At 40.1% G+C, this 17,209-nt stretch overlaps 1 protein-coding gene across 3 annotated transcripts in view; it reads right to left on the reverse strand.

The window, feature by feature from the left end:
- The window catches only part of LOC115220988 (protein FAM92A), a 47,421-nt gene extending 44,722 nt beyond the window's left edge, over nucleotides 1-2,699 (reverse strand). For all 3 annotated transcript variants that reach the window (XM_029791205.2, XM_036510491.1, XM_029791204.2), the window contains exon 1: nucleotides 2,554-2,699. In XM_029791205.2, the coding sequence (XP_029647065.1) occupies nucleotides 2,554-2,585 (32 nt within the window). In that variant the 5' untranslated portion in view covers nucleotides 2,586-2,699. The remainder of the gene's footprint in view (nucleotides 1-2,553) is intronic.
- Nucleotides 2,700-17,209: the final 14,510 nt, after the last annotated feature.

Consider the following 17,209-nt stretch of genomic DNA (forward strand, 5'->3'; position numbering starts at 1 on the left):
GCAGTTTCAGTTTATCGACCTCGAAAGAATGAAAGGCGGAATTTGAACACGGAACATTCAAGAAACTTAGTACTGCCGCTAAGCAATTTGTCCGACGCGCTAACGACTCTGCCAGTCTACCGCCTTAAAATAAGAAAATGTTTATATCTGAAGAGAATGTCATAGCACAGAAGGAATAATTTTATAGCACTGTGTCAGTCGTTTGTATCACAGACCAAGTGAAATCGATTTGGGATGATGATGTCCGAGTTTTATAAACGAACTCCATGAAAGATCCAAGTTACACAATAACGAGGATGAAAGGGAGATAACCTAGGCTGTATCTAAAGGTGACGTAACTGCTAAGACTGTTATGTTCTGTTTACTCTTTTACTTGTTTCAGTCATTTGACTGTGGCCATGCTGGAGCACTGCCTTTAGTCGAGCAAATCGACTGCCAAGGTAGACTTTATCTTTCATTATTTTTTCGGGGTCGATAAAATAAAGTATTCGTGAAATGCTGGCATCAAGGTAATCTAGTGACCCTTTCCCTCAAATTTCAGTCCGTGCCCTACATGGGAATGAAAATATATATTTACATAAATGCTACAGATGTCCCTTAAATGTAATGTTTCTGAATGTATGGGTCTGTGTCAGAGAAAAGCAATTTTTTTTCTCCCCTGCCAGCCAACATCTTGGTATATTACTGGTATATATTATATTGACTTGACAATCTCCAGAATTGAAAAATATGTTATATTTAAACATTTGGGGGCCAAACACTGAATATCACAACACCGTGTGTAATATTTGGTTATCTTAATTAGCTGTTTGCACTAATTACACACATGTGCATGTGGCACGTAAAAAGCACCATCCGACCGTGGTCGTTTGCCAGCCCCGTCTGGCACCTGTGCCGGTGGCACCTAAAAAGCACCCACTACACTCACGGAGTGGTTGACGTTAGGAAGGGCATCCAGCCGTAGAAACATTGCCAGATCAGACTGGGCCTGGTGCAGCCTTCTGGCTTCCCAGACCCCAGTTGAACCGTCCAACCCATGCTAGCATGGAAAGCGGACGCTAAACGATGATGATGATGATGTAGGTACAGCTGTTAGCCAGTTGAGGGGCAAAATCAGGTGTTATTTGTTATATAATAACGAATACACACAACAAGAAAAGCAGGTGTTTTGGGATTCGGTATGCTAGAAAAAACAGCTAACAAAAATTAAAAGTAGTAACTTTTGTCTGGCCGAGTGTTTGTGCCCTTCATGGTCAGGGTGTTCCTGGAAAAGTGGGTTTCCTTGATTGGCTCTTACTAGTGGGTCTCCAATATTAGGACTGTTCGTATATTTTGAATACCATGTATACTTTTATGCCATTTTCCCTAATCTCCCTATCTTACTCTCAACTTTTATGCAAGGTCCCACATTACTATCATTACGGCAGCGAGATGGCAGCATTGTTAGCACGCCAAAATGCTGAGCGGTATTTCTTCCAACTCACTGCGCTCTTAGCTCGAATCCCACAAAGGTCGACTTGGCCTCTCATCCTTTTGGGGTCGATAAAATAATCGGTCGAGCACCGGGATCGATATAATCGATTAACCTCACCACCCAAAATGCAAGCTTTTGTACATATAGTAGAAAGGATTATCATCAGTGTTAATTTCATTAATCCAAAGTTTTCAAGAATTTCTGCAACCTCTTCAGTACAAGGACAGAGAGCAAGTAACAAAATGGCTGTTGCTTAGCCCAAGGTCAAAGACATTCCAGCCGTGAACATCCCATCTTTTTTAACTACTTTATCTGATTTGTCCTATGCGCTGGATTGTAAAGTGGGATTTGATGGAAATTTAGCTGCTGTTTCTAGCTGGTTGTACAAATAAGTGGACGTTCCTCTCGGTCACTGCATATATATAACCGTTGCGTATGGTTATTACATACACACATCGTATATAAACACAGCACATTAAGAGACAGCCAAGTATATAACGTGACAGACAGACAGACAAATATCAGGTTATTACCAATTCAAATATGATTGCAGCATATTCAAACTGTATGAAAGCCACTCACTTTAGAGAGATAGAAAGACAGACAAGAATTTGACCGAAATTTCAAACTCCAAAGAGACTGGTGTTGGTTTGGCGAAAAAAATTTTGAACTTTTTGTCGAATTTGCTCTGTGTGTGTGTATGTGTGTGCAGGCACAGAGAGAGAGAGGGAGGGAGAGAGAGAGAGAGAGAGGCGAGCACGTAAGATCGAGAATTAAATAGATTAGAATGTGCAATCATTCACATTAACATTTATACACATTTATCCTGATAAAACTAGAGAGATTACGCTGTGACGTGTATAAAACTATTCTACATCGGGCTGTGGAATCATATAAGAAGAGAATGACTAACACGAAAGCAATTCTCATCTTCTATACTCGCATACTCGGACATTCTTTATAAAGTTTTTACGACACGTCATTGTACAAAGTGGAATAGCTCAGAAATCTTTGTGAAATATTAAAGTAAACTCAGTAAGTATATGACGTGAAAAAAAAAAAAATAAACAATGATTTACCTAGATGTAATTTCAGCACCAGATCGATTCATCCTTTAATAATAAATAAAAAAATAAAATTCTGTTGTCAGTGGGAACAAACAAAAACAATGATACCGAAGCTAATCTCACAACAGTAGAGAGCTCCAAAAAGTTGCGGCGGAAGATTCAAATTTCAACAGAGTTGTCTCTCAATATGAGGCAGCTTCTGGGATTTTAATTTTTTTTTTATTTTCAAATCTTGTATTTTTTTTTTTACTTGTTTCAGTCATTAGACTGCGGTCATGCTGGAGCACCATTTTGGAGAATTTTAGTCGAATGAATGACCTCGGTGTTTTTTTTTTCTTTAAGCCTGGTACTTATTTTATTGGTTTCTTTTGCCGAACCACTATATATGGAGACAGATCAATACCGGTTGACAAGCAGTGGGGGCGGGGAGGTACACACACACACACACACACACACACACACACACACATACACACTCATATATTCTTTTATCCTTTAATACGTTTCAGCCCTAAAGCTGTGGCTATACTGGTGTACTGTACACTCACACACACACATATATATATATTCTTTTACTCTTTTACTTGTTTCAGTCATTTGACTGCGGCCATGCTGGAGCACCACCTTTAGTCGGGCAAATCGCCCCCAGTACTTATTCTTTGTAAGCCTAGTACTTATTCTAGCGGTCTCTTTTGCCGAACCGCTAAGTTACGGATACGTTTACACACCAGCACCGGTTGTCAAGTGATGTTGGGGGGACAAATACACACACACATACACATATATATACATATATACGATGGGCTTCTTTCAGTTTCCATCTACCAAATCCACTCGCAAGGCTTTGGTCGAACCGAGGCTATAGTTGAAGATACTTGCCCAAGTTGCCAGGCAGTGGGACTGAACCCGGAACCATGTGGTTGGTAAGCAGGGTACTTACCACACAGCCACTCTTGCTAGTTCTAAAATCTTTCTAAGAGATCAACGCTGTAGTTGTACTGACAATTAATATTCGTAACCCCTTTGATATGGCCGTCCGTTCGAGCGGACACGGGTGCGACTTTTTTAACCCCAAGAGGATATCTCCTTTAGCTGGTTAACGATGCACAGCTGCATCCGATAAAACTGCGAGCAGGGGGGCGAACCCCTACCATCTCCCAACGACGGGACCAGTAGACCAATCCCGGTTTCGGGCTATTTCTGTCACCCCTCAGTACTCGTCAGTAAATTATAAATTCGAAAGAGAAGCAAACTCTTAGTTATAGAGCAGTAGAGGATTTAGATAAAGATAGTTATGGCCGATTCACAGGGTGACCCAGAGTTTCGCGTCCATGGCTTTACGTACGTCTCGTCACACCCTAGTATATATATATATATATATATATATATATATAATCAAAATAAGCAACAAGAATATCTTCGGTAATTTGGTACGATCGTTTCACGCAACATCATTTTATTAAGCATTGTAAGTATTACAACAGTTTTAAAATGTTGAGCAATCATCAGCCGTTTATAGAGGTTTTCCATCAATACATATAATTATTTTCATGTTACATTGAAAGAGTACTGTCTATCATTAACATGAAAATAATTATATGTATTGATGGAAAACCTCTATAAACGGCTGATAATTGCTCAACATCTTAAGACTGGTGTAATACTTACAATGTTTAATAAAATGATGTAGCGTGAAACGACCGTACCAAATTACCGAAGATATTCTTATTTTGACTATAATCACCCCATGGATTCATATGGATAACACCGTACAAAATTCTGGTGCATCTAACTTAAGTACCATATTCATTTGAATCAAAATTATGCTGAATGTATGTATATATATATATGTATGTATGTATGTATGTATGCATATGTATATGTATATATATATATATATATATATATATATATATATATATATATATATATATGTATATATGTCTCTGTGTGTTTGTGTGTGTGTGTGGTGTGTGTGTTTGTGGTGTGTGTGTGTGTGTGTGTGTGTTTGTGTGTTTGTGTGTGTGTGTGTGTGTGTGTGTGTGTGTGTTGGAGGCGCGTGTCTTAGTGGTTAGAGTGTCGGCATCATGAACGTAAGATTGTGGTTTCGATTCCTGGACCGGGTGACGCGTAGTGTTCTTGAGCAAAACACTTCATTTCACGTTGCTCAGGTCCACTCAGCTGACAAAAATGAGTAACGCTGCGATGGACTGGCGTCCGGTCCAGCTGGAGAACACATACGCCATTGAAACCGGGAAGCCGGGCCCACGAGCCTGGCTAGGCTTTGAAAGGGCCCATTTATATATATATATATATATATATATATATATATATATATATATATATACTAGCATTATGACCCGTCGTTGCCGGGTCATAGTGCTAGTGCATGTATATATGTGTATATATATGTGTACATATTACATCTACATCTATATATATACAACTACACATAAAATACAAAGTTATATCTTGATATCGCTAGTGATAACAATACTCAAAATATATAACAGACTGGAATTGTAGGCCCGTCTCTTGCAATTTCGATCAATTGTATCTTGTCCTCCCTCTTGTATAGAAGTGTGGCTACAATCCAGCCTACCTCTACTTCTGGAGGGGGGGGGCATTAAAAATTTTTTGCGGCACGTCCTACGTCCCAGATATAAAGGTAAAAATAAAATATTTCCACTTTGCAAGGTTCGAGTCGAGTACTCCCTTGCACGCTCCGTTGACCTTGCTTCTATTGTGGCGAATTTACCACCTCTGGTTAGATATCTTTCATAGTCGCACCAAGACACTTTTCGATGGTGCTTTCCTCCAGGTGTTCAAATCTTATTTTTTCTCTACATTGTATACTTTATAGACAATAGTCTTTTCTTTAATTTAATTTTTTACTTCGTTTGGTGGTGTTATCCTAGATTCACCGTCTTTGTCGGTGATCAATCCGAAATAGGTTTCTATTTCTTCCATTTTAATTTTAATGAGTTCGCGCCCGCCGACGGCTGCAACGAAATTCAGTTTTGAACTTTCTTCTATCGAAGGCATTTTAACAAAAATGCTTCTGTGTAAATGGTGAAAATATTGTCAATTTCCCCAAACAGGGACACAATTCAATTTTTAAACAATAACCAAAGCTCCTTCTCCCAAAGGGGGAGGGTTATAGTTTACAATTATTTAACAAATGCAACACAACAACGTTTCTCTTACGAGGAACCAACAAGCGCGATAACAATAGTTAAACAGTAATAATAATAACAAACCTTACGGTGAATCAAAAAGCAGTACGCAGTTGAAGCTATAGTCCTTTATGTATAAGAAATAAACCAACAGCAGTACTCAGTAGAAGCGGCTGTTCGAGAAAACAGATATTACATACAGCCAAACTTCATATAGAATGCTAGCTAATTAGCAGATAATCTAATGTAAAAGTCGTGGTAAACGGTATATGCACACCTCTATCTGGACTATTCCATTTCTGCACGCTAATTTTATTTTTAATTTATTCCCATTCATGTGAAACCACTTATTCAAGTTCAAGTCATTGATGCAATTTTATAGAAATTGCTATTTTTACTTTTGTTATGTTACGATTATATTATACTTTAGTTTGATTTTAATTATTACTTACTACAAATAATTCAATTGATATTATTATCTGTAATTTTTATTGTTAAAGTGAAAGTATTTGACATAAAATAGAGAAATGTTTTTGTTTCACTTTTAACACGTAATGCTGAAATAGTGGAGAAGATATGATATTGCTATGGGCTCGCCCTAGGCAAGAATTTGAACATTTTTTTTTGCCCATAAAACTACATGGACCCTAAGTAAGACATGTGTAAAATTTGAATGAAATTGGTTGTGTAGTTCTCAAGTTTTAGGGAATCGTAGTGGAGAAGACATGATATTGCTGTGGGCTCGCCCTAGGCAAAAAGTTAAATTTTTTTTGCCGATGACATTCCCCGGACCCTAAGTAAGGCATGTATAACATTTGAATGAAATTGGTTGTGTAGTTCTCAAGTTTTAGGGAAACACACAGACAGACAGACAGACAGACACACATTCTCAGTTTATATATATATATATATATATATATATATATATACGACGGCCTTTTTTTTTTCAGTTTCGTTCCGCCAAATCCATTCATAAAGTGTTAGTCGGCCCGCGGTTATAGCAGAAGACACCTGCCCGAGGTGCCACACAGTGGAATTGAACCCGGAATCATATGGTTGGAAAGCAAACTGCAGTGTATGTTTGTTTATCTTTTACTTATTCATTTATGCATTTAGTTGAAAGAGCAATGTCTATGATTCTTTTTAGGGTCTCCGACACTTGTAGGAAACAGGGGGTGAGGGTGATGGCTTTCAAGCAGGTGGCCTGGTCTGCGTACTTGTAACAGAGAGGACTCCACTAATGTCACCTAAGGTCAAGGCGTCCAGTTAAGTCTTCAAAAGGTTTCGAACTCATAATGCAAAGAACCGGAACAAATACCTATTTCTTTACTACCCACAAGGGGCTAAACACAGAGAGGACAAACAAGGACAGACAAACGGATCAAGCCGATTACATCTACCCCAGTGTGCAACTGGTACTTAAATTATCGACCCCGAAAAGATGAAAGGCAAAGTCGACCTCAGCGGAATTTGAACTCAGAACGTAACGGCAGACGAAATACGGCTACGCATTTCGCCCGGCGTATTAACGTTTCTTCCAGCTCGCTGGAACAAATACCGCGAGGAAGAATGAAAAGTTAAATTGACTTTCATGGGATTTGAACTCAGAACATAGAGGAGCTGGGTTAAATACCGCAAAGATTTCATCTAACGCTTTAACGCCTCTGCCAAACTGCCGTCCGTTGTTGTTGTCGTTGTTGTTGTTGTCGTTGTTGTTGCTGCTATTGTTTAATCCCAGGTCAGCTCCGATCGAGAAGACCTATGAAAGAAAATATCCAGCGGTGACTATTCCGTCTTTTTCCTATGTGCATTGGGCCCATAGTTACACAATCAAACGTATCCGTCTGAATCGGTGATGAAATGGCAGACAAATTGTCTTGCAGTATTTCGTTGCCATACCTCAATGGTCTGAATTCAAATCCTTCTGATTTTCACTTCACCTTTCCACTTCCCGGGGTTGGATATAGTAAAATACCCGATATTCCTGTTTAACTCCTAGTTCAACATTGATCAAGCACCCTGTAGCCCAAACCCATTCTGGATGTGACCATTCCCGCGATTTTTTTTTCTCATGAATAGAAGGTAGACACAGGCGTGGCTGTAGGGTCAAGAAGCTGTCGCTTTACAACAACGATGTTTCCCCGTTCAGTCACACTGCGCGGCACCTTGGGTGAGTGTCTTTTACAATATTTTGGGGCTGACTGATTTTGGTAGACGAAAACTGTGGAAGCGCTTGGATGTAGATAGAATTATAATTGGGTATTAAGGCGAAGTGTGAAAGGAAAACAAAAAACATCAGCACTTGTTGCTAGATCGCATTTGAATCGTCCTTGAAAAAACTGAAAACAAAATAGACATAGGCGCAGGAGTGGCTGTGTGGTAAGTAGCTTGCTAACCAACCACATGGTTCTGGGTTCAATCCCACTGCGTGGCATCTTGGGCAAGTGTCTTCTGCTATAGCCCCGGGCCGACCAATGCCTTGTGGGTGGATTTGGTAGACGGAAACTGAAAGAAGCCTGTCGTATATATATATATATATATATATATATTATATATATATATATATATGTGTGAGTGTTTGTGTGTCTGTGTTTGTCCCCTAGCATTGCTTGACAACCGATGCTGGTGTGTGTTTACGTCCCCGTCACTTAGCGGTTCGGCAAAAGAGACCGATATAATAAGTACTGGGCTTACAAAAAATAAGTCTCGGGGTCGATTTGCTCGACTAAAGGCGGTGCTCCAGCATGGCCGCAGTCAAATGACTGAAACAAGTAAAAGAGAAAGAAAGAAAGAGAATCGGCGTTATAGAAACTTGGAATCAAAAGGAACGTAATTAAATAATTTAAGATAAGACATTTTGTTTAGCTTAAATAAGTTATAGCCAATCAACAGCAAGAGAGAACTGTGAGTGAGTGGGTAAATGATTAATGTGGAATATGGTTGGTGGGTGGAGGCGCGTGGCTTTGTGGTTAAGGTGTCAGCATCATGATCTTAAGATTGTGGTTTCGATTCCTGGACCGAGCGACGCGTTTTGTTCTTAAGCAAAACACTTCATTTCACGTTGCTCCAGTCCACTCAGCTGGCAAAAATGAGTAACGCTGCGATGGACTGGCATCCCATCCAGCTGGGGAACACATACACCATTGAAACCGGGAAACCGGGCCCATGATCCTGGCTAGGCTTTAAGAGGGCGCATTTATTTATTTATAATGGTTGGCGAACTATTGAAGGACACAATTTGGATGATAAGAGTAGGCAAGACGTGTGAATCAGATGGGCCTGAGTAAAAGCTGGACGAAATAAGCTAGATCTGAAGGGCAGAGGACGCTGTAGTTGCAGTACTAGTGGCAAGTGAGGTGACAGTGTATTTGTGATCTAGAGGTGTGGGGATGTGTTTTGGAGTAAATTTAAGCCAATCCACATACATAGACACAGGTGTGGCGCTGTGGTAAGAAACTTGCTTCCCAACTGCATGGCTTTGGGTTCAGTCCCACTGTATGGCATCTTAGGCAAGTGTTTTCTGTAGCCTCAGGCCAACCAACGCCTTGTGAGTGGATTTGATAGATGGAAAACTGAAAGAATCCTGTCGTATGTGTGTGTGTGTGTACGTGCGCGCGTGTTTTGTGTGTGTGTGTGTGCGCGTGTGTTCCGTGTGCGTGTGTGTGTGTGTGCATGTCTTTGTGTCAGTGTTCGTCCTCCGCTCCCGTCATCGCTTGACAACCGGTGCTGGTCTGTAGGCTTTGAAAAAATAAGTCTTGAGATTGATTTGTTTGACTAAAAACACATCAAGGCGGTGATCCAGCATGGCCACAGTCAAATGACTGAAACAAATGATACAATAAAAGAACACACATCAGTTGTGTGACCTAGAGTCCGCGCTGCCTAGGGCAGCCCTTAATTTTCTCGCCCCTATACAGACTTATACAGCAGATCCAAAAGTACCAAACTCCTAAAAGGGAAGCCCAAAACGGACAACCCACCCGTCTGCCAGCTACGTTACTAATAACTCCCATGCTTACACACACAAACAGATTCTTCCTTTTATGTGTATGTATTTATGTAGTGGAGGCGCAATGGCCCAGTGGTTAGGGCAGCGGACTCGCGGTCGTAGGATCGCGGTTTCGATTCCCAGACCGGGCGTTGTGAGTGTTTATTGAGCGAAAACACTTAAAAGATCCACGAGGCTCCGGCAGGGGGTGGTGATCCCTGCTGTACTCTTTCTCCCACTCTTTCTTCTGTTGGTCTGCTCGCTTAGCCAGCGGGGTGGTGTCATTCGAAGGCTTAAACAATGCGAACGCATTGTGACCAGCGATGTGTAACAACATCTGATGGTCTGGTCGGTCACGTGATCACGTGATATGAATATATATATATATTTATGTATATGTATATTTATGTGCTTGACGAGCCCAGTTTATTTAACGTTCATCAAACTGATTAATTAATTAAAAGAATATTCACTTTACGTCGATGAGGCTTGCTTATCATCCCTCAAGAGATCGACTTCAAAAGGTACCAAATAAAATACTGAAGTTGATATAATCAACAAAGTATTAAGCCTAATTAAGGAATAAAAGAATAAATTTAATAGAATTATATTAAATATATTCATTTTTTAACCATCTACGAATATGCTATTGGAGACAATCATGTTGGAAATATGGTAGAGAACTATCCAAGGGAAATAACTCTTGTCATAAACGTATTTATTAATTCCCTTCACAACGTGTGAATTTTTTTTTTTTTTTTCTATCTCCTCTGTGTTGCTGGGATGTTTTCTTAAAAATTAAATGGGGTGCATTGGTAGAAGTGTTCCGTCACTGGACAAAATGAGTTCCGATATATAAACCATGATGGGTATAACATTTATTGCTTCACATCCTGAGATTAGAATCTAATAGTTTATCCATAAGAAAAGTGAGTCGAAGGGGAAAAGAATAGGAGTTCATTTAGCAGTAATAAAAAAAATTGCATTTATTTCAACTACAATATATAGTTGTAATTGGGAAAGTCATAATCTCCACAAGATCTCGTTTAACGCTAACACACACACACATAATGATATACGTATACACACACGCATGTATGTATGTATGTATGTATGTATGTATGTATGTATGTATGTATGTATGTATGTATGTATGTATGTATGTGTGAAGGCGTACGTGGTTAGAGCGTCGAGCTTACAATCGTGAGGTTGTGAGTTCGAATCCCGGACCGGGCTGCATGTTGTGTTCTTGAGCAAGACACTTTATTTCACGTTGCTCCAGTTCACTCACCTGTAGAAATGAGTTGCGACGTCACAGGTGCCAAGCTGTATCGGCCTTTGCCTTTCCCTTGGATAACATCAGTGGCGTGGAGAGAGGAGGCTGGTATGCATGGACAATTGCTGGCCTTCCATAAACAACCTTGCCTGGACTTATGCCTCAGAGGGGAACTTTCTAGGGCAATCCCACGGTCAGCCATGACCGAAGGGAGTCTAAAAAAAATGTGTGTATGTGTGCAGATTCGTATGTTTTCTTTTATGTATGTATTCTCATGCTTATAGTTGCATGTCTTGACATGCTCATATATATTTAAACGATAAACTTCTGGAAGGTTTTACAGATTTTTATATTTCAAATACAAGGGGCATTTTCCTTGTTCCTGCCGCGAAATCACAGGAATAAACAAAAGAAGACGTAAAGAAGGAATTTAAATACTATGCAAATATCCTTTTAAAAAACTTTTCATTTAATTTTTCCAAAATTTAATTGTTTTCCACACTTTGAAAAAGTCTCAATGACTGAAACCGGTACTAAAATGTTTTTTATGATAAAATTATTTTAGCATTTTCTACCTTGACTTTTTTTTTCCTTATACATATCAACTTGTGTGTTCCTTTTCAACCTTCTACATATTTATGCTCTAGGCAGATGGCCTGAAATTTTTTTTTTGGGGGGGGGGCAGTCGATTAGATCGACCTCAGTATGCATCTGGTACTTAATTTATCGACCTCGAAAGGATGAAAGGCGAAGTCAACCTCGGCGGAATTTGAACTTAATGTAGACAGATGAAATACCGCTTTAACATTTCGCCCGGCGTGCTAACGTTTCTGCCAGCTCGCCGCCTTTGAAACTAAATTATATTCATTTCTACTCCAGGCACAGGGCCCGAAATTTTGCGGGAGGGGGCCAGTCGATTATATCGACCCCAGTACGCAACTGGTACTCAATTTATCGACCCCGAAAGGATGAAAGGCGAAGTCGACCTCGGCGGAATTTGAACTCAGAACGTAAAGACAGACGAAATACCGCTAAGCTATTCGTCCGTCGTGCTAAGACTATATATTACTATATTTCATTCAACGCTGCTTAGTTGCCTTTGATTAAATTTATTCCAGTTTGATATTGTGCCGTGTATGTTTAGAAATTGATATTAAGGTGATTGTGTTGCTTCTTCTCTTTTGATTTATTGTGCTTCTTTTTTTTTTTTTCTCATACCGAGAAAGTCCGTAGGAACGTAATCTCACTTGATATGAAAATCAATAGGAAAATTAATTTCGCGTTACAGAATTGCGCGTTACGGCCAGCGTTGCAAGGACGCATTGCTTCTGTAAAGCGAGGGATTCCTGTATTTAAACTTTTTCTCTGAAGAAGGAGCTGATTTCTAACAAAGACACACAGTTACAACGTTGGAATGTACATAGCAAAAACAATGTCACATTTTAACTTGAGAAATGTGTTGCATATTTTTACTGTTCCACTTACCGTATGTATTTGTCATTTGCGAGTTAGCTGTTTGATTTTTTCTGCTAAAGACCCTTGCTTTTCCAGATTGTCACTTAAGCATTTATTCGCAAACTCAAGTGCTAAATGTGAATTTGTTTGTTCCTTCTCGAGCCACGCCTGACTCATAAGGGCCGGTTTCCCCGTTTCCTAAACACACACATCGCCAGGTCTGAGATTCGAACCCGCGATTCCTCGATCGCGAGTCCGCTGCTCTAACCACTAGGCAAAATTTATAATCTGAATATAGAAACCGGGGGGTTCGATGCAGTTAAAAATAATTGTATACAGTGCTCAGGTGCACCACAACTTGTCAAAAGTTCATATAAAGTATATGCAGTAATGTACAAATGTCTGGAAAGCGAACAGTGTATGAGTCAGATACATGCTTGCGTGTGTATGGAGGGGAGAAAATCAGGTGTAGTGTTGGCGAATCTCAGGAAGCATGGAAGTTTTGAAGGATGCAGTGCTCCGACAACTAACAACTGATGCCGGCAGTTTGTTCCATGCTTCAGCAACTCTTAGTGTGAAAAAATGTTTCCGAAAGTCATGGGAGCAGTTGTCCATAGTTATCTTCTTTCTCTTTGATTTTCAAAGAGATATTCACATCAGTAGGACAACTGATCTCTGTGATGGTACATACGTTTTTCTTATTTGTTCAAAACAACATCATCTAGCAAGTTATGTTTACACTCGACAAATGTTTTGATGGGAGTGTTCCATCAGTATTTCTTGTGTAGATGTTTGCATAAGTATTCAATAACAAGGGAATTCTCTATATTTTTTCCACGGCAATCTTTTTACCGAATGGCATTTTATATTGTTTTTGCGACAACGTCGTGCTGCTTAGCTGAGGTAGTACCTTGATGACATTTCTGGGCAACTGCTAATCACATGTGTGATGTCTTCCACAGAAATATGACATAATCTACATTTTCTATGGAATCTTGGAGCTCCAAGGGCGTCGCTGTTTCTTTTGTTTATTAGCTATTTCGTAGCTATCTCCTGTTATTGCATTGCAAGTGCATAGGCTTCGAAGTGTGATGTGATTTAGCGGCCACCGAAGTGTGATGTGATGTAGCGGTCACGAGTTCAAAAGCAGCTTCGCTTCGTATCAATATTATTGTCAAGGCGACGAGCTGGCAGAATAGTTAGCACGCCGGGCGAAATGCTTAGTGGTATTTTCATCTGCCGTTACGTTCTGAGTTCAAATTCCGCCGAGGTCGACTTTGCCTTTCATCCTTTCGGGGTCGATAAATTAAGTACCAGTTGCGCACTGGGGTGGATGTAACCGACTTAATCCGTTTGTCTGTCCTTGTTTGTCCCCTCTGTGTTTAGCCCATTCTGTAGTAAAGAAATAGGTATTCCGTCTGCCGCTACGTTGTGAGTTCAAATTCCGCCGAGGTCGACTTTGCCTTTAATCCTTTCGGGGTCGATTAAATAAGTACCAGTTACGCACTGGGGTCAATGTAATCTACTCAGTCCCTTTGTCTGTCCTTGTTTGTCCACTCTATGTTTAGCCCCTTGTGGGCAATAAAGATTTAATATCAATATTATTGTCTTCAAGTCTTCGGGAAACATACCCATCTATGTTTTTGTTTATTGTTTATTCGTTTGGTTATTTTTCGGCATTCTGAGAGCTCAACATCCAAGTCCTCTTTGAAGTATATTAGTCTGGTTGTTCTGGGATTGCATAGGAGGTCATCAGGAAAAGAGTGCTTCCTGAAGAGCTCGCTACTGACACGTAAGATATTGTTCTCTTTTACTCTTTTACTTGTTTCAGTCATTTGACTGTGTCCATGCTGGAGCACCGGCTTTAGTCGAGCAATTCGACCCCCGGGAATTATTCTTTGTAAGCCTAGTACTTATTCTATCGGTCTCTTTTGTCGAACCGCTAAGTTACAGGGACGTAAACTCACCAGCATCGGTTGTCAAGCGATGTTGGGGGAACAACACAGAGGCACAAACATATACACACGCACATACATACATACATATATATATATATATATATATATATATATATATATATTATATATATATATATATATATATATATATATATATATATATATATATATATACATATATATACCACGGACTTCTTTCAATTTCCGTCTACCAAATCCACTCACAAGGCTATAGTAGAAGACACTTGCCCAAGGTGTCACGCAGTGGAACTGAAACCGAAACCAGGTGGTTGGTAAGCAAGCTACTTACCACACAGCCACTCCTACGCCTATTTCTCTTAAATTTTAAACACTAAATCAATGTTTTTAATTTTGTGCTGTTGTTTAGCAAGTGTTGTCTGAAAGGGAGACTATACGGCATTTGAAGGCTGTCTATACTGATTTCAAGCCTCTAGCTCCTTCGTCCCTTCTTAGGTGGAGCCTGTCAACAACGCTATTTCTGTGAAAGTTTCCGGTTGAAGTTAGTATGTTGCGAAATTTAGGCGTAGGAGTGGCTGCCGGGTAAGTAGCTTGCTTACCAACCACATGGTTCCGGGTTCAGTCTCATTGCGGGGCACCTTGGGCAAGTGTCTTCTACCATAGCCTCGGGTCGAACAAAGCCCTGTGAGCGGATTTGGTAGACGGAAACTGAAAGAAGCTCGTCGTATATATGTATATATATATATATATATATATATATATATAATGTGTGTGTGTGTGTGTGTGTGTGTTGTGTGTGTGTGTGTGTGTGTGTGTGTGTGTTTGCGTGTCTGTGTTTGTCCCCCCAACATCGCTTGACAACCGACGCTGGTGTGTTTGCGTTTCCGTAACTTAGCGGTTCGGCAAAAGAGACCGATAGAATAAGTCCTGGGGTCGGTTTGCTCTACTAAAGGCAGTGCTCCAGCATGGCCACAGTCAAATGACTGAAACAAGTAAAAGAGTAAACAGAACATAACAGTCTTAGCAGTTACGTCACCTTTAGATACAGCCTAGGTTATCTCCCTTTCACCCTCGTTATTGTGTAACTTGGATCTTTCATGGAGTTCGTTTATAAAACTCGGACATCATCATCCCAAATCGATTTCACTTGGTCTGTGATACAAACGACTGACACAGTGCTATAAAATTATTCCTTCTGTGCTATGACATTCTCTTCAGATATAGACATTTTCTTATTTTAAGGCTGTAAACTGGCAGAGTCGTTAGCGCGTCGGACAAATTGCTTAGCAGCAGTACTAAGTTTCTTGAATGTTCCGTGTTCAAATTCCACCTTTCATTCTTTCGAGGTCGATAAACTGAAACTGCTCGTCAATCGATGTGTCCCCATGGATCCTTTATTAATATTAGTCATCATCATCATTTAACGTCCGTTTTCCATGCTGGCATGGGTTAGACGGTTTAACTGAAAACTGATAAGCCAAGGTGCTTCACCAGATTCTGATCTGATATGACAAGGTTTATACAGCTGGATGCCCTTCCTAATGCCAACCACTTCGAGAGTGTAGTGGGTGTTTTTTATGTGCTACCGGCACAGGTGCCATCAACACGACACCACCATTGGCCACGACTACGGTCTCACTTGGTTTGACAGGTGTCTGCACAAGCAAGTCAAGTGAGACCGCAGTTGTGGTCGATGTCGGTGTCAGGTCAATGGTACTGTGCTGGTGGTATGTAAAATAAACACCCACTACACTCCCGAAGGCGGCGAACTGACAGAACCATTAGCATGCTGGGCGAAATGCTTAGTGGTCTGCTGCTATGTTCTGAGTTCAAATTTCGCCGAGGTCAACGTTGCCTTTCATCCTTTTGGGGTTGATTAAATAAGTACCAGTTACACACTGGGGTCGATATAATCGACTTAATCCGTTTGTCTGTTCTTGTTTGTCCCCTCTGTGTGTAGCCCCTTGTGGGCAGTAAAGAAATGAGAAACATTAGCATGCCGGGCGAAATGCACTACCCTTGTAGGTAGTAAAGGAATAGGTATTTCGCCTGTCTTTACATTCAGAGTTCAAATTCATATTGCTCCACTTCACTCGGCCATAGAAATGAGTTACAACATCAATGGTGCCAAGCTGTGTCAGCCTTTGCTTTTCTCTTGGATAACATCCGTGGTGTTGTGAGGGGAGGCTGGTATGCATGGATGACTGCTGGTCTTCCATAAACAACCTTGCCTGGACTAGTGCCTCGCAGGATAACTTTCTAGGAGCAATGCCATAGTCATTCATGACTGAAGGGGATCTTTACCCTTTAAACCTGGAATTAATCATCTGCTGCAGTGGTTCCCAACCAGGGTATATATAAGATTGGTGGGGTCTATGTAACAAAATAATAAATTGGGGACCCACAACAGTATATTAAGGCCCCTGAAAAAATTTGATTTAGATGTATGCATTGGTATGTATTGCAAGAAAGGGCTAGGTTTCTTTCTCTGACACTTTACATAGATCAACCTATGCTAGTTAATGTGTGGAAAACAAAATAGGAATTTTGAAAAAGAAGCTTCTAGTTTTAACCTTTGTTCCAACCTGGCTGAAACCGGCTCTGGCTCTGTAGTACAAATGTCTCGTTTTCATAAGTTTTGAATAAAAATCTTTCACCAAAGCTTAGTCTCAATTTATGTTCCTAACACTAGCTTATTGATAACTAAGTTATTTTACTAAACTCTTTGTTATATTTAAAATAATTGAAAGAAACAAAGAGCATCTCAAAATAAATACAGTAACAAAAGGGTTAAACATCGAATGACTGTGGGGGTCCACAAGAATAAAATAGTAAT

This window comes from Octopus sinensis, linkage group LG17 (assembly GCF_006345805.1).
Source record: "Octopus sinensis linkage group LG17, ASM634580v1, whole genome shotgun sequence".
NCBI lineage: Eukaryota > Metazoa > Mollusca > Cephalopoda > Octopoda > Octopodidae > Octopus > Octopus sinensis.